The sequence below is a fragment of the Adiantum capillus-veneris genome, chromosome 26, assembly GCF_014529385.1.
Source record: "Adiantum capillus-veneris isolate H3 chromosome 26, ASM1452938v2, whole genome shotgun sequence".
Taxonomy (NCBI): domain Eukaryota; kingdom Viridiplantae; phylum Streptophyta; class Polypodiopsida; order Polypodiales; family Pteridaceae; genus Adiantum; species Adiantum capillus-veneris.
The window spans coordinates 129,473,301-129,500,535 of NC_140956.1; the positions used below are offsets into that span (position 1 = coordinate 129,473,301).

The window sequence follows — 27,235 nt, forward strand, 5'->3', positions numbered from 1 at the left end:
CAACAAACAACTCACATCTATATCAAGCTACACTCAAATGACAAAAATCACCAAAAACTAGTCGCTCATCGGCAAACAAATCACAACCGTTGCAGCATCAAACGACATCCAAACGTTACAAAACTTCTAAGACATGTTTATAAGACCTAAACACACATGCTTATAGTCTCAAATATCACTTTAGGTCAAGTGAAAAAATCACTATTATTAACAGTAGTGAGTTTTTGCCCTAGTCATTTTCGACCCAGAATGCATCTAAATGCTTAGCAATGATGCCCCAATACCCCGCCTATACTTGTTTATGATTTTGAAGCTTAAATTCCTACTTATAATGAAATTAGGCCGCGGGTCGGCGATGCCAAAAGCTACGGATTACCATGAAATGCTTACGTCAATGCGTAGAGCTCTTACCTACGGTTGCAACGCAACAGACGGCACTGCAATGTGACAACCGTAAAGGGAGTAGGAAGCACGAAAAGGAGAGAGGTGAGCGTCGTGAGCTCACGTTGTGTTTCTATTATCCAAAAACTTCTAAAATACTTACAAAAATTGGCTTTTATACCTTAGCCAAGGTTTTTCTGGTCAAAACTAATAATCTGGGAGCTCTAACTAAAAACGGGTTGATACAATCTGGAAGCTTGTAGCCCTGGCTCATTAATTACACTGTTTATCTGGAAAGTAGGAGTTACAACATTCCCGATTCATCAAAATATTAAGTGTTTTTACAATGAAAGCTCCAAAAATGTTATCCGAGTTAGCGTGCTACTAACATCCTCAAAAGTATTTGTTCTTAATTAATACTTGTTGTCTTCTCTAATCTTTTTTTTGTCTTGTTAGATGCCTTCAGAAGCTCAAAAGAAAAAATGAGTCTTCTAGCAAGGTAATGATGACCTAAATAAGATACCAAAAGTAGCTTAGCAGACTTGTTGCATGAGAAAGGAGAATGGAGGCTTGGGTGTTCTTAATATTGAGCACATCTCTACCAAACTTGTTGCCAATTGAATATGGCAATCACCTTCATCAAAAAAAATATAGGCACTATTAATCAAGAGAAACATTAAAAGCTTCTCCTTAAAGGAATACAAGGCCTCGAAAGACCTGAACTCTAGAGAAATCTATGCTTCACTAGCTAAAATTTCCCTTAAAGGGTCTATTGTTATATTCTACAAGGCCTCGAAAGACTTGAACTCTAGGGAAATCTATGCTACGCTAGCTAAAATTCCCTTAAAGGGTTTGTTGTTATATCCAAAGTTTTGGAAAGCTTGGTTCAAGGCAAAAGCTAATTGGACTCCTCCAAAAAACTCAACACAATGTTTTCACTTTTTCCTTTTTGATTCTATATGTTTTGGCTACCTTGTACATGGTATGAGGTCACCTCTATCAAGAAAAGCTCACTCATGCTTCAGACCAAGCATCAAGAGGTGCTAGAAGGATGTGTTTAAAGATGACCATTGGCTAACTAAAGAAGAGATCTTAAGGACATAGAGAGTGTCATTAGGGTGTGTTGATCTGGTACTGTCTAGACTAGCTGTTATGAAGAACTCCATACAAGCATGCCTAAGGGATAGGGTGATTTCCTTGCACAAACTTTGTCACCACATCTACAAGCAAAATAATAGCATCAAACCCTTTGATAAGAAGCTTTTGGCTAAACTAAAGAGTAGATGGAAGATTTATTAATAAGCTAATCAATGGTCATATAGATTCAAGTGCATCTCGGCCTTCCCACGTTCAGTTAAACAAAGTACTTTGTTATGGTTGCTCCTACAATAGTATTTGGATAGATGCAAAGGCCAAGAAGCTAGGACTAAGCAGTGGTCTCCGTGGTAGATCTCGTAGGGAAGAAGAAACTTTACAACATTTGTTTTTGACTTTCAAGTGTAATCAAAAGTGTTTGAAGGAGCTACAACTAGCCTATAGACCTAATCAGGCACCAGTGTCCTAGAGAGAACTGCTTCTGGATGAATGCGTCATGAAAGATATTTCTACTTGGAATGTCTGAGGAGTGCATATATTTGGGTTGAGAGGAACAAAGCAGTCTTTGGAAGGCCTTTTACTTCCAATTATGCTCCCCTGAGCATAAACATTGTGAAGGAATCTCTTCAAGTATTGAAAGAGGCTGTTGTCAAAGATGTAAAGGAGGTCCAAAAGTCATTAGGTGGCAAAAGTGGAGGACTGTTTTTTTTAAGCTCTATTCTCCTCAAAGATTAGTAATGATTTATGAGTATCTAAGCTTATGCTCTCGCCCTAGGGCCCCCCCTCAATTATCTAACCGTCTTCTATTGGATTTGCGTTGTCCATTTCCCTAGGAAACGTGTAATTTTTTACTTTGATCTAATTTATCATTTTTCTTTAAAAAAACAAAAGCAGCATAATTCATTTGAAAAGGATTGATCTAAAATGGCACAAATATTATTTCATTGAAAATCTACACCAACCATCCGAAATGGCCCACCTTTCTAGGGTGGTGGTATGACCTTTTGCGGCCAAAATGATAGTGGGAATTGCAAACATAGGATGGTCCAAGGAGCATTAAGAGGGGAGTCCTTGTGTGACTGTGAGTCTCTCTCTAACCTCTCTTTCTTCCATATCCTACACCTTCTAAATCACCTCCTTACACTTCTTACATGCTTGTATCTTCTCTCTTTTCTAATTGACTTTTGTACTTTTCTCTCTCTCTCTCTCTCTCTCTCTCTCTCTCTCTCTCTCTCTCTCTCTCTCTCTCTCTCTCTCTCTCTCTCTCTCTCTCTCTCTCTCTCTCTCTCTCTCTCTCTCTCTCTCTCTCTCTCTCTCTCTCTTTGGACACACATCCACACTCTCGAGACCCACATGCTATCTTCCTTGGTGCTAACTTCTCAGGATCATTGAGCATATTGCTTTTCTCATGTTTCTTTGCACCAAACATCTTCATTGTTTTTGTGTTGCATTTGCAGCTATTGTCTTTTTAACTACAAATGATGATGATGATGGTGATCACAACCTTCAAGCTACCCGCTGCTTGCATTAAGCAAGTGCACCATATGGTGCCATGTGTCCACTATGGTCCTTGGGTTAATTCCTAACCCCTTCCAACATATAAAGTTGTGAGTGACTTGCCGCGTGGCCCAAATTCCATTTTGGTGCGTATGCTCTTCCTCACCTATCAAAATACAATGCAATGTGGCCTAACCAGCCCGTGGCTGACTACCCAAGACTTGTAGCAGCAAAAGATGCTATGAGCCTGAGCCATTTCACACTAGCCATGCAATGTACATTTGCACCTTTTCAAGAGTTCTAGAAAAAACGAGCAAAACATAAAATGAAGAAAATCTTATAGTAAGTGATTAGAAAAAGGCAACATTGAAAGCACCTCCTGGTGACATGCCTCCTCTTGAAATACTGCAAGCGACCTTCCTTGCATGCTAATAATACACTCCATTGGATAACATGTTTTACTATCTGTGCCATCTCATGTTGTTGTTCCTGGGAAGCAGAAGCTCGCGATGGCCACAAAGATCGTAGATCTCACAGAGAGTGAGGAAGGAAGTGAATCATGTGTGTAGCAGATTGAGCAAAGCTTGAAGTGCACGAAGGAGAAAATGTGTAGAGGTGTGTTGTAGGAGAGCAGAGAGAGAGAGAGAGAGAGAGAGAGAGAGAGAGAGAGAGAGAGAGAGAGAGAGAGAGAGAGAGAGAGAGATAGGTTTCGCTGGCTTAATCTCACTCTACCAGCTCGTTTTTTGCTTATGTTGATTTTTTTAAAGTTTTGGGAATTTTAACCCATTCACATGGTGGCCGGCCAATAAAATGGCCAAAAAAAAAAAAATTTAAAAATGTAAAAAATCACCTATACACTAGCCTATTCATAGGGTTTTATACACGGAAGCTATCTGGGAACCATCTGGCCTTTAACCCCAACAACCTCCCATTTAAAGGCCAAGTATGGTGACCTGTAAGTAGAAGTAGGGATGATGCAATGTCATCCAACCCCGACTAGTGTATAATAATGCTCATGTTGAGCTTTTGACAAACTCTTTGTAAGCATATCCGCAGGATTATCTTTTGTCTTGATCTTAGTCATTGTGACTAGACCATCCTCAATCAGTTGCCTGAAAAAGTGATATTGCACATCTATATGCTTTGTGCATGCATGAAACATGGCATTTTTAGCCAGATATATAGCACTCTGACTATCACAATGTATAACAGGTATCTGATGCTGCAATCCCAAATCTATAGCAAGTCTGTTAAGCCATATGGCTTCCTTAGAAGCCTCCGTAGCTGAGATATATTCAGCCTCTGTAGTAGATAGTGCAACTATCTTTTGCAATCTAGAGCACCATGAAACTGCAGCACTAGCCAAAATAAAGATGTATCCACTTGTAGATTTACAAGTATCAATATCACCTGCCTGTCTGAATCACAAAATCCTACTAGTTGTATAGAGCCTTGTCCAAAACATAAACATGTACTCAACGTGCCTTTCAAATAGCAAAAAATACATTTCACTGCTTCCCAATGTGACTTGCCAGGATTTTCCATATACCTACTTACAACTCCCACTGCATAAGCAATATCTAGACCTGTAGAAACCATGGCAAACATCAAAGAACCACAAGCTGATGCATAAGGAACATCTCTTATAGCGCGTATGGCTGAGTCATTATTTGGGCAATCTTTTTTGCTAAGCTTAATGTAAGATGGAAGAGGAACTCCCAAAGGCTTAGCATCAGACATATTAAACCTATCAAGCACCTTTTGAAGATAATTTTCCTATGATAGAAAGAGAAGATTTTCTTTTCTAACTCTTTTGATACTCATGCCCAAAATAAGCTACATGCGCACAAAAATGAGTATCATGAGATACGAGGAGGAAACAGCAATGTAGGTGGCTGATAGTGCCATCTTGAGGTCCCCTGATCTAAGGTAAACAAAGGTTATGGTCGCCATATTCACTTAGAAAGCACTAATACTGACCTCTGAGTGAATGAATGACCTCTATCTAGATATCCTATATAGTCTCTACTGGACGGGTAGAGACTCAAAGATACAGAAGCAGCAAGCTCTCCAATCCAAATATATCAAAGTCTCAAGCTACCAATGTAGACCAACCATCATGGATCGCAATCATAATGCTGACTGAGATCATCTCATCTAAGCGCTGGATCCATGAGAATGGACCAAGCAGTAGCTTCCCAAGTGAATTGTGTAGTTGACGAAAGTGAAGGCATCAGTTTGAGAATCCGTAGCCAAACCTACTACGCCATGGGCCAATTCCACAGACAATGTCTTTGTGTGCCAAGTGGTGGATGATCACAAGAAATACAAATGACAGTGTGACCACTATGAACCAACCAACTCCCTATTGCAACAACTCGATGGGCAACAAGCCACTAAAACATCGTTACTCTCCTCGGCTGCGTTTTCAGCCTCTTGGAGTTGTGTTTTTTCGGGTATACAGCAGCCTAAAAGGCTTGTGTTTTTTCCCATACATTGACAATGATAGGAAAATATGAGATCAAATCATTTGTTCTAGAATAACTCTAGATGTAGTTCTAGAAGACTCTATAATACATATATATGCCAAATGCAAGAGTTTAGACGGGATTGAAAAAGTATTTGATGGCTTGAAAGACAGAGATATTATTTTATGGAAAGCGATGCTTATGGCATATATTGTGGATGGGCACAATACTTCTGCCTTGGCACTCTTTGAGCAAATGGAAAAAAATGCATAAAACCAAATAAGGTTGTATTTTTAAGCTATCAAAAAACATGTGATGCCATAAGAAGCTTGCTTTGGAGAAGAATGATTCATGATCAAATCATAAGAGCCGAACTAGACTCAGATACAACTATAGGAAACACTCTTGTTGATATTTATGGGAAGCTTGGTAGCTCAAGTGAGGCACAAAGGGTGCTAGATGGAATGCCAAGTCACTCGAAATTGTTTCATGGGCATCAACAATATGAAGTCTATCTCATGATAACAAGTTTGTCTTGACTAAAGAATACGTGGAGGTGATGCAAAAGCGTGGGTTGCAGTCTATTGATACCAATTTTATTGGTGTGATTTCTTCTTGTACGCATGCTGGCATGTTGAAGCCAGATATAGATTGTCTTGACAATATGAGTGAAGGCCACAGGGTCTTTCCTAATTTTTGAACTATTCAGCTTTATGATTAATCTCCTAAACCGCATAGGATGTCAAAGAGAGACAAAAGATTTGATACAAACAATGCGCAACTTACTTGACAATATTTCTTGGACATCATTGCTTACAAGTTGCAAGATTTTTGGTTGTTCCAGTTTTGACTGAGGTTCTTTGGTGTAATGTCGTAAAAATTGAAGAAGAGAGATACTCAGAGCCAAGGCCTTGAAAGTTTTCTATGTAAATATCTTGACCTTAAATCTCTGCATAGGGAATGCATAGGTCATCTATTTTTTTGTCAAAGGATAGACCAGCATTGTGCAATATGTCTTACGAGAACGTGACGAACATCTACGTTGACAATAAGATTCTGGTATATTCTGAAGATGTGATTAAGGTGCCTTCTTGAAGAATATGTTGAAGATGATGAAACAGGAAACAGAAGGAAGACAACAACTCACAGTAGGAAGAAGATGGAGAAGGAGAAGACACAGAGCTTGCGTACGAGATCTCTGTAGTCTCTCTCTCTGTATTAGAATAATAGTGTATATAAACTCAGAGCTACAAAGCTTATATGAAACCCTAAGAGATAAGGTGTCCTTTCACACCGGATGTCCAGGGGGAAAAACCCAGTGGGAGAAAAGTGCCCCTGGTGAAGCGCGTATACACACTAACACTACTACATGTCTACAAATCCCCCCTGTAGTGATAGTGTTAATCCGTACAAGGTAGCAGATCATCATGTGTATGAGAGTAAGACCAAAGCTTTTCGGAAAGCTTCAAACTTTTCTCGTGATAACGCCTTCGTAAATAGATCTGCAATGTTATCCTGTGTAGGACAGTAAGTTAGTGTGATCTCCCCTGCATGTAGCCTTTCCCTGACATAGTGGTAGTGAACCTCTATGTGCTTTGTTCTTGCATGAAATACTGGATTCCTTGCAAGTTCCATAGCACTCTGACTGTCAGTGAAAATGGTAGTGGGTGCCTGTTGACACTCACAAAGATCTGCCAATAACCTGCGTATCCATTCACAATCAACTGTTGTCGTGAAAGCTACCATGTACTCAGCTTCACAAGTTGATGTAGCCACTGTGGGTTGCTTCTTGCTTAGCCAAGATATACATGCATTTCCCAAGAAAAAACAATTGCCACTTGTGGAATGTCGTGTGTCAAAATCACCAGCCCAATCTGAATCGCTGTAACCAAGAAGCTGCATAGAACTGTGCTTTCCATACATATCCCCCCTTGGAAAGAACATGGCAAGATTAGGGGTACCTGAAAGGTAACGAAGTATGCGCTTCACAGCCTGCCAATGATGCATACCTGGGCTGTGCATAAATCTGCTTGCTTGTGAAACCCCAAATTGAATGTCTGGATGAGTGTTGCCTGCCAAATATATCAAGCAACCAACGGCTGCTGCATAAGTATGTACATCAAAAGGTTCTCCAACATCATGCATGCTCAACTTTGATCCAGTTTCTACGGGTGTAGAGATTGGCTTACAATTTGCATACCAAACTTGTCCAAAATTTTATGCAAATATTTTGCCTGCAACATGTATATGCCATCCTCTGATTGCACAAACTGAATACCCAAGTAATAATGTAGCAAACCAAGATCAGACATCTCAAAGGTTTTTCTCAAAGCATCTTTAAACGCTTCAATTTCATTTGCATTATTGCCTGTAAGAAGAATATCATCCACATAAAGTGTTAGCATAATGAGAACTCCATCTCTCTTTTTGACATACAAAGTACTTTCTGTTGGACTATTCTGAAATCCCTGGCCAATCAAATCAGTATGTATCTTCTCATACCATGCTCTTGGAGCCTGTTTGAGACCATACAAAGCTTTACGCAATCTACATACCTTTTGCTCTTGACCTTTTACAACAAAACCACATGGTTGACTTACATAAATTTCTGCCTGCAAATCACCATTCAAAAAAGCAGTTTTGATATCCAACTGATGCACTTTCCAACCATGATGAGCAGCAATTGCAACTAGTGATCTAACTGTGGACGCACGAGAAGTAGGAGCAAAGGTTTCATCATAATATATGCCTTTCTGTTGCGCATAGCCTTTTGCCACAAGCCTTGCTTTGTACCTATCAACAGTACCATCTTGTTTCCTTTTTACCTTAAAAACCCACTTTGTACCAATAGGCTTTTTACCTGTAGGCAAGTCCACTAGATCCCATGTATGATTCTTATGAATAGAATCAATTACTTGCTGCATAGCATCTTTCCACTGAACACACTCTAAAGCTTGTTCAAATGAATCAGTCTCATCTGCATCACAAAGAGTGCTAAAGCAAGCCAAATCTACTTGATCTCTGCCAAAAGTAGTACCAGCAGGTGTTTTTCGTGGCAACGGTGCATCCAACTTGCTATCCTGCAAAGTTTTTTGAACCCATTTAGGCAAGGTTCTTTCTTCCCTGAGAACTTCTTGCTCTTCACGCACAATTTCCTCTACATCATGAGGTGTCACATGCTGATCAAAAGATTGATCAAGATTATCAACCTGTTGTGATTCTTGATTCTCCACAAAAGAAGGAAGCAAACCTTCAAATACATCATGTGTCTGCATATGAGGTACATCAAAAGCAACCATAGGTTGAGCAGTAGTTTCTGCAAAAATTACATCACGACGTTCAAAAATCTTGTTTGTAGCAGGATTGTAAAGTCTATAACCTTTACTTCCACTACTGTACCCCACAAATATACATTTGATGGCCTTATCATCAAGCTTCCCACGTAACTGCTGAGGGATGCGAGCATAAGCAAGACAACCAAAAACACAAAGATAACTGACTGAAGGTTTTCTGTCATACCAAGCTTCATATGGAGTAATGGTCTTCAAGGCACGAGTAGGACACCTGTTCAAAACATGTGCTGCACAAGCAACTGCCTCCATCCATAGCTTATGAGGCAAACTCTTAGCCTTGAGCATACATCTAGCCGTCTCCATTAAAGACCCGTTCTTCCTTTCTGCAACACCATTCTGTTGTGGTGTGTATGGCATAGTGCATTGGTGTTTAATGCCTTTCTTTCCCAAAAAATCCTTAAATGCACCTGACATGTATTCACCTCCTCGATCGGTACGAAGAGTCTGTACTTTGCAACCTGTTTCATTTTCAACCATGGCAACATAATGTTGAAAAACTGCAAACACGTATGACTTTTCTTTGAGTGGATACACCCAACAAAACCTGGAAAAGTCATCAATGAAGGTCACAAAATAAAGGCTGTTTCCTATAGATGGCGTCCTCATAGGACCACATACATCACTGTGTACAAGCTGCAACTTTCGTGTCTCTCTCACTGAACCATCCTGCGAAAATGCAAATCTGTGCATCTTTCCAAGAACGCAACCTTCACATACATGTCTTGGTGGCATCTCCAATAAAGACAAATCATGCACCATATTATGACATTGTAAAGTCATCAAACTGCCATAACTAACATGCCCGAATCTAGCATGCCACAACTCAGCATCATGCATGGCCTGAGTCTTTGTTTCTGCAATACATACCTGAATCTGCTTTTCATAACGATCTAGCACAAATAGTCCATTTTCCAGCGTACCTGTAGTGATAAGAGAATAACCATTCTCTCGATCTCGTACAACACATCTGTCATCCTCAAAAATGACCCGAAGACCATTTTTTGCAAGAGAGGATACAGACAACAAATTCTTCTTGATCCCTGGAACATATAAGACATCTGGCAAGCATAAATCTGAACCATCTGAAATGGTAATCAAAATCTTACCAACGCCTTTGATTGGATAAGAAGCATTATTTGCACATGTCACCTTCTTTCCTGTGAGAGATGCATCCAATGAACAAAACAAATCCTTCCTTGAAGTAATATGCCTGGATGCACCACTATCAAAGTACCAAATCATTTGTGTCTTGTCAACACTGTAAGCAGAAAAATCTGAACATACTACGAAAGCATAAGAATCCTGCACAAAGTTTGCAGACTCTTCTTTAGTTGTAGAAGAATCATCAGAAGCTGAAACAACCAAACTTGACTCTTTCTTCTTTTCTTTAGCAATTCGCTTTTACACTCACTAATGTAGTGACCAGGTTTCTTGCAGTAGTGACATTTACCTTTCTTCTTGGACTTGTCGGAATCACCTTTAGATTTCTCTGAAGACTGTCCTGCACCAGACTTGGAGTAATGAGCACTCTCTTTACCCTTGTTTTTGTTCTGTACAAGAAGAGCATGATCCATACCATCCACCTATAAAGACTTGTTCTTACGTGATTGATCGTCCTGCAATAGCAAAGCCACTAACTCTTCAAAATGAAGAAGCTCAGGATTAGCTCGCAAAGACAGAGTCAAAGAAGTCTGAAAAGTCAGATAAGATGGTGGTAGTGAATTGAGTGTTTTGGAAACCAAGTCCTTCTCTGGAATCAGTTCATCAATGCTAAGCAATTGCTCTTTAAGATCCCTGATTTTTGTAAGATGCTCGACAATATCGTCACCTTCTTCCATCTGTATTTTGTCAAGTTGTTTCTTCAAAAACTCTATTCTGGCAGCATTTCTTCCTCCAAACATAGCTTGCAGAGTGTTCCAAGCATCCCCAGAAGTTCTGCAAGATCTGATATGTGGTGTGATTGTCCTCTTTATGGTTAAGGCAATCACAGCCATAGCATGTGCATCTTTAGTATCCCATCTCTTTTGCTCTGGAGTGACTTGTGAGGGTCCTGCACCAACAGCCGCACCACGACCAGGCGTGGCATGTGCAATGCTACCTGGACGAACTTCATCTCCAGATACATGATCCCACAATCCTTTACCAACCAAAACATTTTTTGCCATAAAAGACCAAAGAGAATAGTTGGTACCATCCAATTTGTCTTCGGATGTAAACGCACCAAAAATCTCTTTCTCCGTAGATTGAGCCATACTGTGGATGCACACAAGAGAGCAAAAGAACCTCCAAGAGATTCAAAAATCTCCTCTCCAATGCAAGCAAAACTCTACACAAAATCTCAGCACAAAGCTAAGACAAGCTGCTTCCCAAAAGAACTGTTTACCTGAAGAAAATCTGTAAAAAAGCACACCCTCTTGATCTAAACGCCTCCGAAAAGTAACTTCTGCTACGCTGCTCAGAACAAAATTCTGAGGGCTCGAGTGGCTTCGAAAGGGAGGTAAAACCGTAGGTCACCTGTTTAGAATACTCCCGGAACGTCGAGGATGCTCCCACGAGCAAATTTTCCGAAAACTGCCTGAAAACTACGATTGCGCGCGCGGACGCGAAAACGCAAGTAGAGGCTCTGGAAATCACCTTGCTCTGATACCAATTGTTGAAGATGATGAAACAGGTAACAGAAGGAATACAACAACTCAGAGTAGGAAGAAGATGGAGAAGGAGAAGACATAGAGCTTGCGTACGAGATCTTTGTAGTCTCTCTCTCTGTATTAGAATAATAGTGTATATAAACTCAGAGCTACAAAGCTTATATGAAACCCTAAGAGATAAGGTGTCCTTTCACACCGGATGTCCAGGGGGAAAAACCCAGTGGGAGAAAAGTGCCCCTGGTGAAGCGTGTATACACACTAACACTACTACATGTCTATAGAATATTTACAGCCAAGGAAGTAAAAAAGCTCAAGCATTCAATACAAATTAGGAATTGCTATAAATCTCTGGACAACTGCACCGCGTAATTATACACATGCGACTAAGGCACCAACCATCAGCCACTTATTAATGTCCTGGTCCAGCCAGCATTAATAGTAAAAAACCATTTCAATGATTTTTCGGAAACACCAGGTAGTCAACGTACAAAAAGCTATGAAAGTATGTACATATAGTCAATACTTTGTACATACCTCCACGTTCAACAAGTGTGACAATTAGACTATTTTTCAAAGACTTATGCTTGAAAAAACCAGCTGAAAAGGGTCTGCAATCATCAACATCCTTTTCACGAACCTTAATCTCTCCGTAGATAGTAAACAATTGTGAATAGAATTAACATCAAATCAAGAAACCAAAAATACCACTTAAAAAAAATTTCAAGTGCTAAGAAACACACAAGAACATAAATATCCCCACAGAAGTACTTCAGCATGGCAAAGGACATTACCTCTCACGTTTGCAAATATAAAAATCTGATATGAGAACTTTCTCGATCATGGCTTTGCTGATAATTCTTACAAAATGCCACGAGATACAAGCATGCTTCCGTTCTGCAAAAGAGATTCAACAAAACAACCTAAACTCGTTGACAACACCCCATGCACTCGTATAAATATGAAAATCCAACAGGAAATTTGAGAAGAGAAACACGCTATACGATTACAAATGTGTCACATGAAATATGTCACAGAAAACTAAGGACTGGTAGAACTAAGCATGCTACTTGCAAAAATATTTGAGTGAAAGTACGAACCTTCACCTCCTTCATGTGCATCTACAAGCACGTTGTAGAGCAGCCCTCAATGCAGGGACAAAACTATCCCTTAGAGGCTATGACAACACCTCCTAGTAGAGCAAAATGGCAAACAACTTATAGCTACAAGCAATTGCAGCAATAGCGCCCATAGCAGAGCCCATTATTAAATAGCAGTTATACAAGACTAAATACACCGGAAGTTGGTGGGTAATATGGACGTTTGAGGGAGAGACAGAGGAGAAGAGAAGAGAGAAATATACTAAACAAAGGAAAAGGGGGAGATGAAGAGGAAGAAGAATATTGACAAGCCCACCTCTGCATCAACAGCCTCTCCAATCCTATATTTTTACAAAGCCTGCATGCACAAAGTAGAGAGGAAGGGCGAAAACTCACAGTTTGCGATATACAACTCTGAAATACAAAGTTACTCGCTCAAAGCTTGTTGTTGATTCTGATAGAATACGATGAGACAACGATTGCATTCTGCAAAAAGATATTAAACAACGAAAAAGACAAACTGTCCAGCACTTTCTACATGCTCGACCACCAAGAAAAATAGAAAGTGCATACATGTCCTCCACATTTAAAAATGGTCTTGAAATGCCCGATTCTCATTGGCTAAACCCCCTATGGCCATGGTTTGAAATTTCTTCCAAATAGACCCTGCCGTAACGGCAGTGCCAAAACAGAACATGTCATAAAAGACTCGATGCATAGCTTTCACATAAACTAGACACCATTTCTTTACTTCATTTCACTTAAAACATCATGCAGACAACGCACAACACTGACCACCCGCTTGAGCCGTTCATCAAGCCTTGATGGCCGAACCAACAGAGCTCAATTCCAAGAATCCTTGAAGCATATACCTAGAATATCATTTCTTGGCCTACCCCATAACCAACCCCTCCTATGTTTAAACCAAAACTCAAAACAATTGTGGACTATATAAGAGTTGGTTCAAACTAAATTCTAGCACAACAAAACTAGCTAAGCCACATCGCAGTTAGTATAATCACTATGAGTAAACTCAAGTGGGCAATAACAGCAAAATCATAGGAACAAAAAATTTGCATTATAAGCTAGAATCAGAGTCAAGCACTCACTTTACTTTGGCCGAATGTCCTTGAGTGCCCAGCACCCATTGCAATAACCACAAGTCTTTCCCACATAACCCCATGCGGATCAAAAGAGCCGACTTTCTTTAACATTATCTGAAATTGAAGTTTGGAAGTTTTGGGTGTCACCCTAAGGCTAACCTACACTTTGAGCCCCAATTGTTACAAGGCAATATGACAAAAGTGGTCCAACAAAAATCGGCTATCTGCGGTCTAAGCTTAAACCTAGATTTACAAGTATCAAAATTTTTGTGCTTAATAAAAGCAACCAGATAAAAAATTAAAGCAGCATCCATTACACACCGTCCAAATCATCCTCAAAATTAAGGGTCTCAGCTGAGGCTCCAAAAGCGAATTTGAAGACATTCAACAAGCGGTCTCTCTTTGCACCAGTCATCTTGCACACAATGGAGGCGTAGACACCAGGATCTTCAGAGATGTCATGTGCAGCTTGCGATCCTTGATACTGCGGCGTGTTCACTCCATACTTTGTGGAAGTCAAGCCTATGGAGAGACCATTTGCCTCTAGCACTGATATCAGGGATGAATTCTGGCAAACCATGTTCAAATCAGTCGGGACCTACATACTTGACGTCACAAGAATCTCTCTGAATTTCTTTCTGCACTCATCTAGCATCTTCTTACTCAGAACGCTCTCCCAACCAGCAAGCTTGGTGATCTTCTTGTTCATATCAATAACCTGTCTCTTCGAATCAGCAACCTGCTCAGCAACCTTCCTCTTCAAGAAGGCCACCCGTTTCATCAGGTCGTTGTTCTCAACTTTTAGGGCCTCGTTCTCCGCTTTAAGCACTTCATTATGTGATAGCAGAGACATTTTCTCTGCCTCGAGCTTGAAAATGTCGAGTTGAAGCTGCTGCACCCGTTTTGCTGAAATGTTATTTTTCAAGTTCTGATGTTATTCCTGCAAGTTGAATATGCGCAACTTGAGTGCAGAGTTCTCCTCCTTTAAGGCGTCGCTCTCTTGCTTCACATCATTGCTAAGAGCAACCTTTGGTGCGCATAATGACACATCCTCAACCCCCTGAGTCATCAACTGAGAAATCAATGCATCTTGGACCTTGCATCTTGCCAATAATCCTTCAGCGGGTTTGGCTTCCACGACTACCATGTAGTCGTTGGCCCATTCTTCTGTCGGGAATGGGGAACCATCCTCTTTCTCAGGAGGCCCTATTGGCGGAGCATGGAGGAGTTTCTTGGGCAAGATGAGCTCATTTGATGATTCTTTCATGCCATGGAACGCGGCACCCTTGAGCGATCCAAAGAGATCGCCCGAAGAAAAGGAGAAGAACAAACAAAGTCACTCTCCATGTATGCAACCCTCACAACAGCAGCAGCAGTAGCCACATCTTCATTCATTGACGCGCTTGCCTTGCCCTTGCCCTTGTCCGGGTTGCCCCTAGGCTTGACATTGCCCTTTATATCCTTCGCCCTTGGCAAGCTGCTTCTGCTAAATGCTAAACTGCTTCTGTTGCTAGAAGGAGAGGCATGTCGGAGAGAAAAGAGGGTGCTAGGGTTTTAGGGCACAATGGAGGAATTGCTTCCATGATGATTCATGAGAGAGAGAGAGAGAGAGAGAGAGAGAGAGAGATAGATAGATAGATGTCATTATCGTCCTCGGAGGTCAAATATGACCCATGGGACCAAAACATGCGTACAAAGGGTATCTCCTCTCATCAAGGAGAGGGTAATGGTTGTTACATTAGCATGTGCGACCAAAAAAAAGGGGTCGGTAGGGCTAGGGTAAGATCTAGTGGATAGGTGGGACAACCTTAGGATGCAATACAAAATAAAGTAGGGTAAATGGGAACTATGGGGCTAGGGGGTGGTATCCGGCGGTGTGATAGGAGGCTTGGGAGACTGAAACTCCTGTATGAGAGCCTTTCCTCCGCGATATACCGCCCACTTCCCTTGGGCTCTTGCTGCGTGTACTTTTTTGAGTTCGCTACCTTTGTGTTTTAGTTGTGTTGTGGTGAGCTCCTCGGCAATCCAAAAGCTGGTGCCTTTGAGGAGGTGCGATTGTTGGAGTAGCCGGAGTCGTCCTTCTTTGTTCTCAAACTCGAGGATGGTATGTCCGCTTGGTGTATTTTTGTGGTTGAGCTTGTTGGTGATGCTTTCAATCATGTCGTAGTCCACATGGATTGGCTTGAGGGTTTCATTGAGGAAGTTGATGCGTTCAAAGAAATCGTCTTCACACTTGTCCCATGCTTGGAGTAGGCCCCCAATGCGAACCTTGAGTGTGTTTTCTTCTTTAAGGTGTCGTTCTCGGAGCTCTGCCTTCACACAGGTTTCGACCTTGGTCAATGCCACTGTGTGAGCTTGGGTAACCTTGGCCTCAACTTCCTTCACTTTGCTAGTGGCGAGCCCAACCATGGTGTCAAAACGCCCCTCAAGCACACTGAGACGTGCTTTGAGGTCACGGTTTTCTTCCATCACCCTGAGAAGGGTTGCCTGGAGTCGCCCGATGCGATCCACTTTGCTCGGTGCCGCAAGGCCGGTGGCAAAGCTCGGGCGGGGTCGCCGCGGTGTCAAAAACTTTGAGTTACTACTTAGCTTGTCTGGTTCTGCAGACATACCTTGGACAATGTAGCGGGTTGCTAGAACAGTGGCACGAGGGAGACTCTATCTCGTTCACAACAAAGATGGGAGGTCCGTGCTCTGGCTGGAAGACAGCGAGAGAGAGAGAGAGAGAAGTGGGGGGGAAAAGGGAGGCGTTACTACGTTAGTAGAAGATAGAGAGAGAGAGAGAGAGAGAGAGAGAGAGAGAAGAAGAAGAAGAAGAAGAAGAAGAAGAAGAAGAAGAAGGCGTAGAATTTTAACATCGTAGGGCACCAAACACAATAGGGCACCAGGAGAGACCCCACGTGTAGGGACCCCACAATTTTCTAGATTGTCTTTTCAAAGGAATCAAGAGACATACCATTTTGTGATTTTTTGTGGCTATGTGTATTCTCTCTAAGATATATTTGCGAGTCAAGCCATCTGTCTCTCAGCTTTGCAGGCATATATTTGGATGTGGCTGCTACTGCTGCTGCTATGATGGTTGCATACATGGAGAGCGACTTTGTTTATTCTTCTCTTGTTCGTGTGGGCGATCTCTCTGGCTCGCTCAAGGCTATCGCGGCCCATGGCATGAAAGAAGCATCAAATGAGCTCCGCCTGCCCAAGAAACTCCTCCATGCTCGCCCAATAGGGCCTCTTGAGAAAAAGGATAGTTCCCCACTCCCGGTGGAAGAATGGGTGAACGACTACATGGTAGTCGTCGAAGCCAAACCCACTGGAAGACTAATCACAAGATGCAAGGCCCAAGATGCATGATTTATCAATTGAGGATGCAGGGGGTTAAGGATGTGTCATTATGCGCACCAAATGTTGCTCTTAGAAATGACGTGAAGCAAGAGAACGGCGCCTTAAAGGAGGAGAACTCTGCACTAAAGTTGCGCATATTCAACTTGCAAGAAGAACATCAGAACTTGAAAAATAACATTTCAGCAAAACGGGTGTAGCAACTTCAACTCGACATTTTCCAGCTCAAGGCAGAGAAGACATCTCTGCTATCACATAATGAAGTGTTGAAAGCGGAGAACGAGGCCCTAAAAGTCGAGAACAATGACCTGACAAAACGGGTGGCCTTCTTGGAGAGGGAGGTTACTGATTTGAAGAGGAAGGTTGTTAATTTGAAGAGGCAGGTTGCTAATTCGAAGAGGCAGACTACTAATCTGAACAAGAAGATCACAAAGCTTGTTGGTTGGGAGAGCGTTTTGATTAGGAAGATGCTAGATGAGTGCAGAAAGAAATGCAGAGAGATTCTTGTGGCGTCAAGAATGCAGGCCTCGACTGATTGGAACATGGTTTTGCCAGAATTCAGCCATGATATCAGTGCTAGAGGCAAATGGTCTCTTCACAGGCTTGACCTCCACAAAGTACGGAGTGAACATGCCGCAGTACCAAGGATTGCGAGCTGCACATGATATCTCTAAAGATCTTGGTGTGTACGCCTCCATTGTGTGCAAGATGACTGGTTGAAGAGAGACTGCTTGTTGAATGTCTTCGTTTTTGTTTTTGGAGCCTCAGTTGAGACCCTTAATTTTGAAGATGATCTGGACGTTGTGTAATGGCTGCTACTTCAAAGATGATCTGGATAGTGTGTAACAGCTGCTACTTTAATTTTTGATATGGCTGTTTTTATTCAGCGTAAAAATTTTGATACCTGTAAATCTAGGTTTAAGCTTAGACGGTAGATAGCCGTATGTTGTTGAGCCAATTTTGTTAACTTGCCTCGTAACAATTGGGGCTCAAAGTGTAGGTTAGCCTTAGCACTAGGTTGGTAACCTAACAGGACATAAAAGTGTCCTTTCAGGGTTTTGAAAAAAACCTCCAAAACCATAGTAGATCCACTTATTTTGTAAAATCCTTTCATGAGGTTATAGTTCAAGGCCTACTACACATGGAAAAAATAAGAAACTTGTAAAATTTATCATCTTTTGGTCACACCAAGCCTCCAAAGTTGATGGACCAGTGCATTTTTATCAAAACAGTCATTTATTATGCTTTGTTGCATAAAAATAAGATTAGGGATTTTTGTAGGACTTGATATAAATTCCCTAGTTAACTTCAATGGGTTGGTGATCATAACATATGATTGCTTCTCACTCACTATTTTTTGTTTTGCCAAAATAAATAGGTATAAAAAAGTTGAATTTTTACCATTCTGCAAACCTATCATCAAAGTTTCTATAGCCACGCTCAATACAAATAATATATGCATGTTTTCTTAGTTCCCTATTGTCCTTTATGTTCATAAGGAGCCATGGAGCATGTCAAAAGAATAATACATCTCTTACCAAGGGGAATCTTGGGGACAAAGATGAAGTGCTAAATACAGAAAACATGAAAAAACTGGGTTCAATATTATGAGTTGTAGAATCCCATAGAAACTATTGAATATCTAGCCAAATTTGATCCTTATGACTGGATATGGTTACTACCTACAAAATGCATGTAGTTGTCACAAGAAACTAACAATATTGAAAAAACTATACTTGATATACTAGAATGTTTCATTTTCTTCTATAATTGAAAAAATCAACCATCATTCTGTAGTATGCAAAATAGGGTATTAGGTGCCCCAAAACTCAAGGAATATTAGCTTTATGTTACAATATGCGACATAGAAAATCAAAAATGCATTTGGATATCATGAAATCCACCAAAAAAATCATAGAAGAGCTAAAATTGGCTAAAAAACAGGATTTGACAATTTTTGTAATTTGGTCATAACTTACAACTTTAATATTTATTTCTCCCTAGAAGCATCAAGACATGTTGAGGACTACTAAAGATAGTTCTCTAGCATTATAGACCTCACAAACATAAATTCTAGAGTGGTATAGTTGCAAAAAGTTGAAAAAAGGCAAAAATAGGACCCGTTTTTTTACATAGTTTAGGTTGTGAAATGTTGTGCAAGGACAATGTTAAAGATGGAATTGATATTCCAAAAAAATGTGGAGTTTTTTTCAGCTCATGAGACAACTTTCTAGATAGATAGCACCTCAAAATCCATTTTGAAACTCTTGACATAATTCAAGGAAAATGGTCACTTAACAAGACATAAAAGTGTCCCATTACCAACCTAGTGTTAGGGTGGCACCCAAAACTTCCAAACTTCAAGTTCAGACAATGTTAAAAAAAGTTGGCTCTTTTTATCCACATGGGGTTATGTGGGAAAGACTTGTGGTAACTGCAATGGGTGTTGGGCACTCAAGGACATTGGGCCAAAGTAAAGTGAGTGCTTGACTCTGATTCCAGCTTATAATGCAAATTTCTTGTTCCTATGATTTTGCTGTTATTGCCCACTTGAGTTTACTTGTACTGATTGTAATAACCACGATGTGGCTTACCCAGTTTTATTGTGCTAGCATTTACTTTCAACCAACTCTTATACGGTCCACAATTGTTTTGAGTTTTGGTTTAAACATAGGAGGGGTTGATTCTGAGGTAGGCCAAGAAATGATATCCCAGGTATATGCTTCAAGGATTCTTGGACTTGAGCTCTGGCGGTTGGATCATCGAGGCTTGATGAACGGCTCAAGCGGGTGTAGTCAGTGTTCTATATTGTCTGCATTATGTTTTAAATGAAATGAAGTAAAGAAATGGTGTCTAGTTTATGTGAAAGCTATGCATCGAGTCTTTTATGACATGTCCTTTGTTGGCACTGCCGTTACGGCAGGGTCTATTGGGGAGAAATTTGAAACCATAGCCATAGGGGGCTTAGCCAATGAGAATTGGCCATTTCAAGACCATTTTTAAATGTGGAGGACATGTACACACTTTCTATTTTTCTTGGTGGTCAAGCATGTAAAAAGTGATGGTGCAGTTTGTCTTTTTTGTTGTTTAATTTCTTTTTGCAGAATGCAAGCACTGTCTCATCGTATTCTATCAGAATCAATAGCAAGCTTTGATTGAGTAACTTTGTATTTCAGAGTTCTATATTTGCAAACTGTGAGTTTTCGCCCTTCCTCTCTACTTTGTGCACACATGCCTCTGTAAAAAGATAGGATTGGAGAGGCTGTTGATGCAGAGGTGGGCTTGTCAACATTATTTTTCCTCTTCATCTCCCCCTTTTCCTCTGTCTAGTATATTTCTCTCTTCTCTTCTCCTCTGTCTCTCCCTCAGACGTCCATATTACCCAGCGACTTCCGGTGTACTTAGTCTCGTAACTGCTATCTAATAATGGGCTCTGCAATGGCCGCTACTGCTGCAATTGCTTGTAGCTATAAGTTGTTTGCCGTTTTTCTCTACTGGGAGGTGTTGTCACAGCCTATAAGGGATAGTTTTTCCGCTGCATTGAGGGCTGCTCTGCAGCGTGCTTATAGATGCACATGAAGGAGGTGAAGGTTCGTACTTTCACCTCAAATCTTTTTGCAAGTAGCATGCTTTAGTTCTACCAATCCTTAGTTTTATGTGATATATTTCATGTGACACATTTGTAATCGTATAAAGTGTTTCTCTTCTCAAATTTCCTCCTAGATTTTCATCTTTATACAAGTGCATGGGGTGTTGTCAACGAGTTCAGGTTGTTTCGTTGAATCTCTTTTGCAGAATGGAAGCATGCTTGTATCTCGTGGCATTCTGTAAGAATTATCAGCAAAGCCTTGATCGAGCAAGTTCTCATATCAGATTTTTATATTTGCAAACTGTGAGAGGTGATGTCCTTTGCCATGCTGAAGTACTTCTATGTGGATATTTATGTTCTTGTGTGTTTGTTAGCACTTGAGAATTTTCTTAAGTGGTATTTTTGCTTTGTTGATTTGACGTTAATTTTATTCCACAATTGTTTCTTGTCTGTGGAGAGGTTAAGGTTTGTGAAAAGAATGATGATGGTTGCAGACCCTTTTCAACTGGCTTTTTCAAGCATAAGTCTTTGAAAAATAGTCTAATTGTCTCACTTGTTGAACGTGGAGGTATGTACAGAGTATTGACTATCTGTACATACTTTCATAGCTTTTTGTTTGTTGACTACCTGGTGTTTCCAAAAAAGCATTGAAATGGGTTTTTACTATTAATGCTTATTGGACCATGATATTATTAAGTGGTTGATCGTTGGTGCCTTAGTGGCATGTGTAGAAATACGTGGTGGAGTTGTCTAGAAATTTATAGCAATTCCTAATTTGTATTGAATGCTTGAGATTTTTTACTTCCTTGGCCGTTAATATTCTTCAAGAAGGCACCTTATTCACACCTTCAGAAGGATACAAGAATCTTATTGTAGACGTAAGACATATTGCACAATGCTGGTCTATCCTCTGACAAAAAATAGATGACCTATGCATTCCCTATGCAGAGATTTAAGGTCAAGCTATTTAAATACAAAACTTTCAAGGCCTTGGCTCTGAGTATCTCTCTTCCTCAAGTTTCACGACATTACACCAAAGAACCTCAGTCAAAACTGGAACACGCAGCCAAATGTCTTGCAACTTGTAAGCAATGATGTCCAAGAAATATTGTCAGGTAAGTTGCGCATTGTTTGTATCAAATATTTTGTCTCTCTTTGACATCCTGTGCATTGACGAGATTAATCATAAAGCTGAATAGCTCAACAATTAGGAAAGATGATGTGGTCTTCACTCATATTCTCAAAACAATCTATATCTTGCTTCAACATTCCAGCATGTGTACAAGAAGAAATCACACCAATCAAATTGGTATCAATAGACTTCAACCCATGCTTCTGCATCACCTCCACGTATTCTTTAGTCAAGACAAACTTGTTATCATGAGATAGGCTTGATATTATCGATGCCCATGAAACAATGTCTTGACTTGGCATTCCATCTAGCACCCTCTGTGCCTCACTTGAGCTACCAAGCTTCCCATAAGTATCAACTAGAGTGTTTCCTATAGTTGTATCTGAGTCTAGTTCGGCCCTTATGATTTGATCATGAATCATTCTTCTCCAAAGCAAGCTTCTTATGGCATCACATGTTTTTAGGTAGCTTAGAAATACAACCTTATTATGTTTTATGCGTTTTTTTTCATCTTTCATCCACAATATATGCCATAAGCATCGCTTTCTATGAAATAATATCTCTGTCTTTCAATCCATCAAATACTTTTTTAGTCCCATCTAAACTCTTGCATTTGGCGTATATATGTATTATAGAGTTTTCTAGAACTACATCTAGAGTTATTCTAGAACAAATGATTTGATCTCATATTATACTGTCGTTGTCGATGTATGTGCAAAAACATAAGCCTTTTAGGCTGCTGTCTACCCAAAGAAACACAACTCCGAGAGGCTGAAAATGCAGCCAATGAGATTCACGATGTTTTAGTGGCTTGTTGCCCATTGAGTTGTTGCAGTAGGGAGTTGGTTGGTTCATAGCGGTCACATTGTCACTTGTATTGCTTGTGATCATCCACTTGGTACACAGAGACATTGTCTGTGGGATTGGCCCGTGGCGTAGTAGGTTTGGCTACGGACTCTCAAAATGATGCCTACACTTTCGTCGACTACATTTCACTTGGAAGCTGCTGCTTGGTCCATTCTCATGGATCCCGCACTTAGGTACGAGATGACCTCTGTCAGCATGATGATTGATCCATGATGGTCGGTCTACATTGGTAGCTTGACACTTTGATTTATTTGGATTAGAGAGCTCGCTGCTTCTGTATCTTTGAGCTCGCTGCTTCATTCATTCACTCAGAGGTCAGTATCAGCGATTTCTAAGTAGCTTTGATCGCATGAAAGAGCACAAGGAGGTCCTCCTACAACTATGGCGACCACGATGGATATATACAGGATGATCCCCCCCACCCCCAAGAGAGAGAGAGATAGATAGAGAGAGAGAGAGAGAGAGAGAGAGAGAGTTGCAAAAATGAATGAATAGAAGTCGTATCCCACTTACCATGATACTTACTAAGTAGTCTTAATCTCAAGAACCAATTGATCCTTGTTAGTGGAGTTAACTCCGGACATGTAAACTGAGGATTACATCATTCATTATGGGATACATTTCACCTTGTACATTATTTTGGGGCTCTAAGAGCTTCCAAATTGTAAATATTTCTGACATTAGAGTAAAGTAGGTGAATTTTGGCATTAGGACATCCAAGGGATGGGGTATATAAGGCAAATTTTTAGCCTAACAAGGGATCTCAATTATTTTTAAGACCATATTAGGTATTTTTATAAGAATATCACAATATGGGAATTTCCAAATTGACCACATTCATGTAATTTGGGAGTTATCCACTTAAAGTGGAAAAATATGAGACAAACGTGTTGACTTATGGTTGGTATATAGAGTGCAAATCATAAAGGATTGGTGTTGGTAAATACCAAAAGTCAAGAGGATGTACTACACATGAACTCTTATGAATATTCCAAATTACATAAAACAAATGAAGATACAAATAAAGATTCTGTTTAGAGAATTCACTTGTATAGTCACCAATAAAAGCTCCAAATAAATTTATTGTAGTTTGATACCACATCTACACTTTGATCCAAGAGTGGTTGATGTGCACGCATGAGCCCTTCTTTCGCTTTTTGAGCATGCCTTTCTGGAATCTTAATTCTAGAAAATGGTCCTTCTTTGTTGGGTCTCCACCAAGACCAAACAATTGCATCTACAGTTTCCCACACTTGTGGATCTTTATACTTGACAACCCAAAAACCCTTCCAACAATTGTTGTAAGCTTGAGCATCTATCATCCCACTCTTTCTTGCACAAGGTGCCCAATATTGGATGAATACTTTTTTGTAGTTTGGTGATGTAGGCTCATTATCAATGTCAGATAGAGCCATTGCAAGTCAAACTGGATAGATTTCTATTTCATTTGGAACTAGCATAACAAAGTCACCTTGATGCACATGCCACATAGGGTCAAACTCTTCCCTTGGTCTATCTCGTTGAGGCCCACAAAAATGGTCATTCAACTCCTCAAGGCCTAGGAATTTTTACGTTCCTTGTTGTAAACTCCTTGTAGTGCTTTGTAGGTTACCAATTTCTTGAGTTTTTGGCCAAAACATTCCATACAAGACTTTCTCTGATATGATTGGTTTTCCAAGCTCTTCAATTACCTTGTGCCTATAACCTATCATGGGTCTATAATACTGTGGTACACTTGAGCCATTTCCTAAATTTTTCCAGGAATTTATTTAATTCTTCAGCCCTAAAATCACCTCTTCATGAACCTTGACATATTCCACCATTGGTACCAAAGGTGGATCTCCATGCGGTAGCATTGGCTGTCCTTTGTGTCTATTTTCCAAAGGCAAATAGTTCCACTTTAAGTGTGACTCTAATGGCCAAAATTGACTTTGATTGAATGGTGGGGTTTCTCTTGCAAGGCTCAATCTTTCAAGCAGCTTTGACAAGGTGTTTCTCAAATATGGTAGAGTCTCAACAATAATCGTGCTTTTTTAGAGCTTCTTAGCTTAACTTGACTCAAAACCTTCTATGGCATTTACCCTTCAAGTCTCATAGGTTTTGGCCTTGTATATTAGGGTTTATCCTAATTTTCTTGATTTTCTGTGTGAAATTTTGCAATTTTCTAAGAGAGGTCTCTAACCCTAATTCTTGAAGGTCCTAGGGTCTAACCTTCATTTGCAATGCTCAAGCTCTAAAGCTTAAGGTTTTTGGTCTTGATTTCCAAGCTTTAGTGACTACAATCAATCTTTTCTGTCTGGCAGATTTTCAATTTACTGACCTGGGGGCTAATCAAATCACCAAATTTGTCTATGACCTTTTCATCTCAAAGCCTCTCAATTATGGAAATGTTGTGGTCAAAAGTTGGTTCTCAAATCAGTCATCACCCAATAGAAAATGACAATACATAGTTTTTCCAGCTATGCAAAAAATGTGATTACTTATGTTTTACCACCTTTTTGGCAAAATTTTTCAATGCCTTTTTAACCAATTGATTTTCTCACTCAACTTTATGCATGCTTGGACACTTGGAGACCTTTCCCCATTTGCAAAACTCATGCTCTCCTCTTCCTTGGACTTAAGAGTAACCTAAATACCACTCACACACTTGGCCTTTACTAATTAAGCTCATGTGAGCTAATTAAGACATGTGTCCTAGCTAAATGTGCAAGAACTTTGCACTATCCTTTGGACGCTTATGAAACTGCCCTGGGCTAGAGTGAATCTACTAATTTAAGACTTGCTAAATAAGGATAGACTTTGGAAATTATAAAATTCACCCTTTGGCATTTTAAAACTCTCATCTCTTATGCTAAACCTATAGCACAACCTTTAGAGATTCCCTAGAGGAGCTGGACTTAAAATCTACTAAACTTAGAATCTGCTAAATTTAGACTATTTTGGGAAATTTCAAATTTAACTTAGGACTTTGAGGATTCATGTTTGGAATCTAAAGAAAAAAACTCTACACTTAGAATTTACATATCTAGCTACTATTTTTAGACTCTTATAATTTCTCTACTCACCCCCTTTGTCCTGCTCCCTTAGTCAAGGTTACTCGAGATAAGATTATCCTCCCTTGACCAGCATCTTTGACTAGGGTAAACTAGTTAGCAGTTATCCTTGTTCTTTTATAGACTTCTTTCCTTTGGCCCCAAGCCTTGGCCAAATTAAGTCTATAAGCACTTACTTGATCTCACTTGTTCTCTTTTTATTTCCTTGAAACTTAAATGGCCAATTTAAGATGGAAAATACTTTTACAATATTAGATTGGACCTGTATCCATATTTTGCTATCATCCCATGTTTTGCTATCATCTCTCAAAAGCACTTGATCTTTGCATTTGTAAGAAATCCTTCTCCAATCTTCAACTCATCCAATGTTTCTTATGTAAATTTATGTCCAACTTTAATCAAATCTCTAAGACTCCGTTCTTTTAAAACCTTCTCAAAAATTTGGTCACTTTCGTTTGGAAGAGGTGCAGCTACAGGCTTCACTTTCTTTGCCAAAGTTTTGTAAATTAGTGTCCACCTATGCTTCAACTGTATCCTTGAAATTTCTCTGGAACTTTGAAATTCATAATATCAACAAAAGAAACCTCCTCCAAAACTCCTATGATCAACCTCTCAGGTTCAATAACATCACATCCTTGTAATTCACTTTGAACACTATATATATATTTCTTCTTCCACTTGCACAACTCATTGAATTTCTTGCATGAAATTCAACCTTCTATAGATTACCCCAAAAATCCTGAAGAAAGAGTCTCTTGCCCTTCATAGGTTGGCAAGATCTCTTCTTCCTTTGCACCACTATAGTCCCGCTTTACAATAGTGCCCCTAGGAAATCTCGAAACCCTCTACACTCTTTGAACTCTTTGATAGCCCTTGGAAGCGGATAGTCCCTAAGGTTTTCCCTATCTCTTCCGTGGTTCACACAAACTATCGAAAATTGTATTGCCGTCTTTCCATCTTTGCTCCTAATCCTAGCCTATGCTGACCCATCATCAAGCACTTTGGTTTCCATCCTATTGCAGCGGTAAAGTGTTGATTGGAGAAGGCAAACTTTCCAATAAAGATGTGAGCTTGGAAACCTGCACCTACCACTCACACACACTTCACACTGTAGTAGAATGGCTCCAAATTGAGTCCCCCTCATCAATTTTACGCAACCATCAAGCTACCTCCCCTGCTTGCATTAAGCAAGTGCACCAGATGGTGCCATGTGTCCACTATGGTCTTTGGGTTAATTCCTAGCCCCTTCCAACTTATAAAGTTGTGAGTGACTTGCCGCATGGCCCAAATTCCATTTTGGCGTGTACACACTTCCTTACCTATCAAAATTCAGTGCAAGCTGACCTGATCAGCCCGTGGCTGACTGCCCAAGACTTGTAGCAGCAAAAGATGCTATGATCCTGAGCCGTTTCACACTGGCCATGCAATGTCCATATGCACCTTTTCAAGAGTTCTAGGGGATACAACAAAACATAAAATGAAGAAAATCATATAGTAAGTGATTAGAAAAAGGCAACATTAAAATGCACCTCTTGGTGACATGCCTCCTCTTGAAATACTGCAAGCGACCTCCCTTGCATGCTAATAATGCATTCCATTGGATAACATGT

The 27,235-nt window shown here is 40.1% G+C and overlaps 2 protein-coding genes and 1 pseudogene across 2 annotated transcripts in view; 1 reads left to right on the plus strand and 2 right to left on the minus strand.

The window, feature by feature from the left end:
- Positions 1-27,235, minus strand: part of LOC147424199 (uncharacterized) — a 113,873-nt gene that overhangs the window by 12,175 nt on the left and 74,463 nt on the right. Inside the window, exon 2 of the mRNA XM_086501165.1 lies at positions 12,234-12,336. Coding sequence (XP_086357291.1) covers positions 12,234-12,336 — 103 coding nt within the window. The remainder of the gene's footprint in view (positions 1-12,233; positions 12,337-27,235) is intronic.
- LOC147424200 (uncharacterized) lies at positions 13,956-14,495 on the minus strand. The gene is made up of 2 exons (XM_086501686.1): positions 14,249-14,495; positions 13,956-14,164 (listed from the first exon to the last, which is right to left on the minus strand). Exons 1-2 carry the CDS (start codon positions 14,493-14,495, stop codon positions 13,956-13,958), a joined length of 456 nt encoding a protein of 151 aa, XP_086357812.1.
- Positions 16,718-17,793, plus strand: LOC147424201 (uncharacterized; annotated as a pseudogene).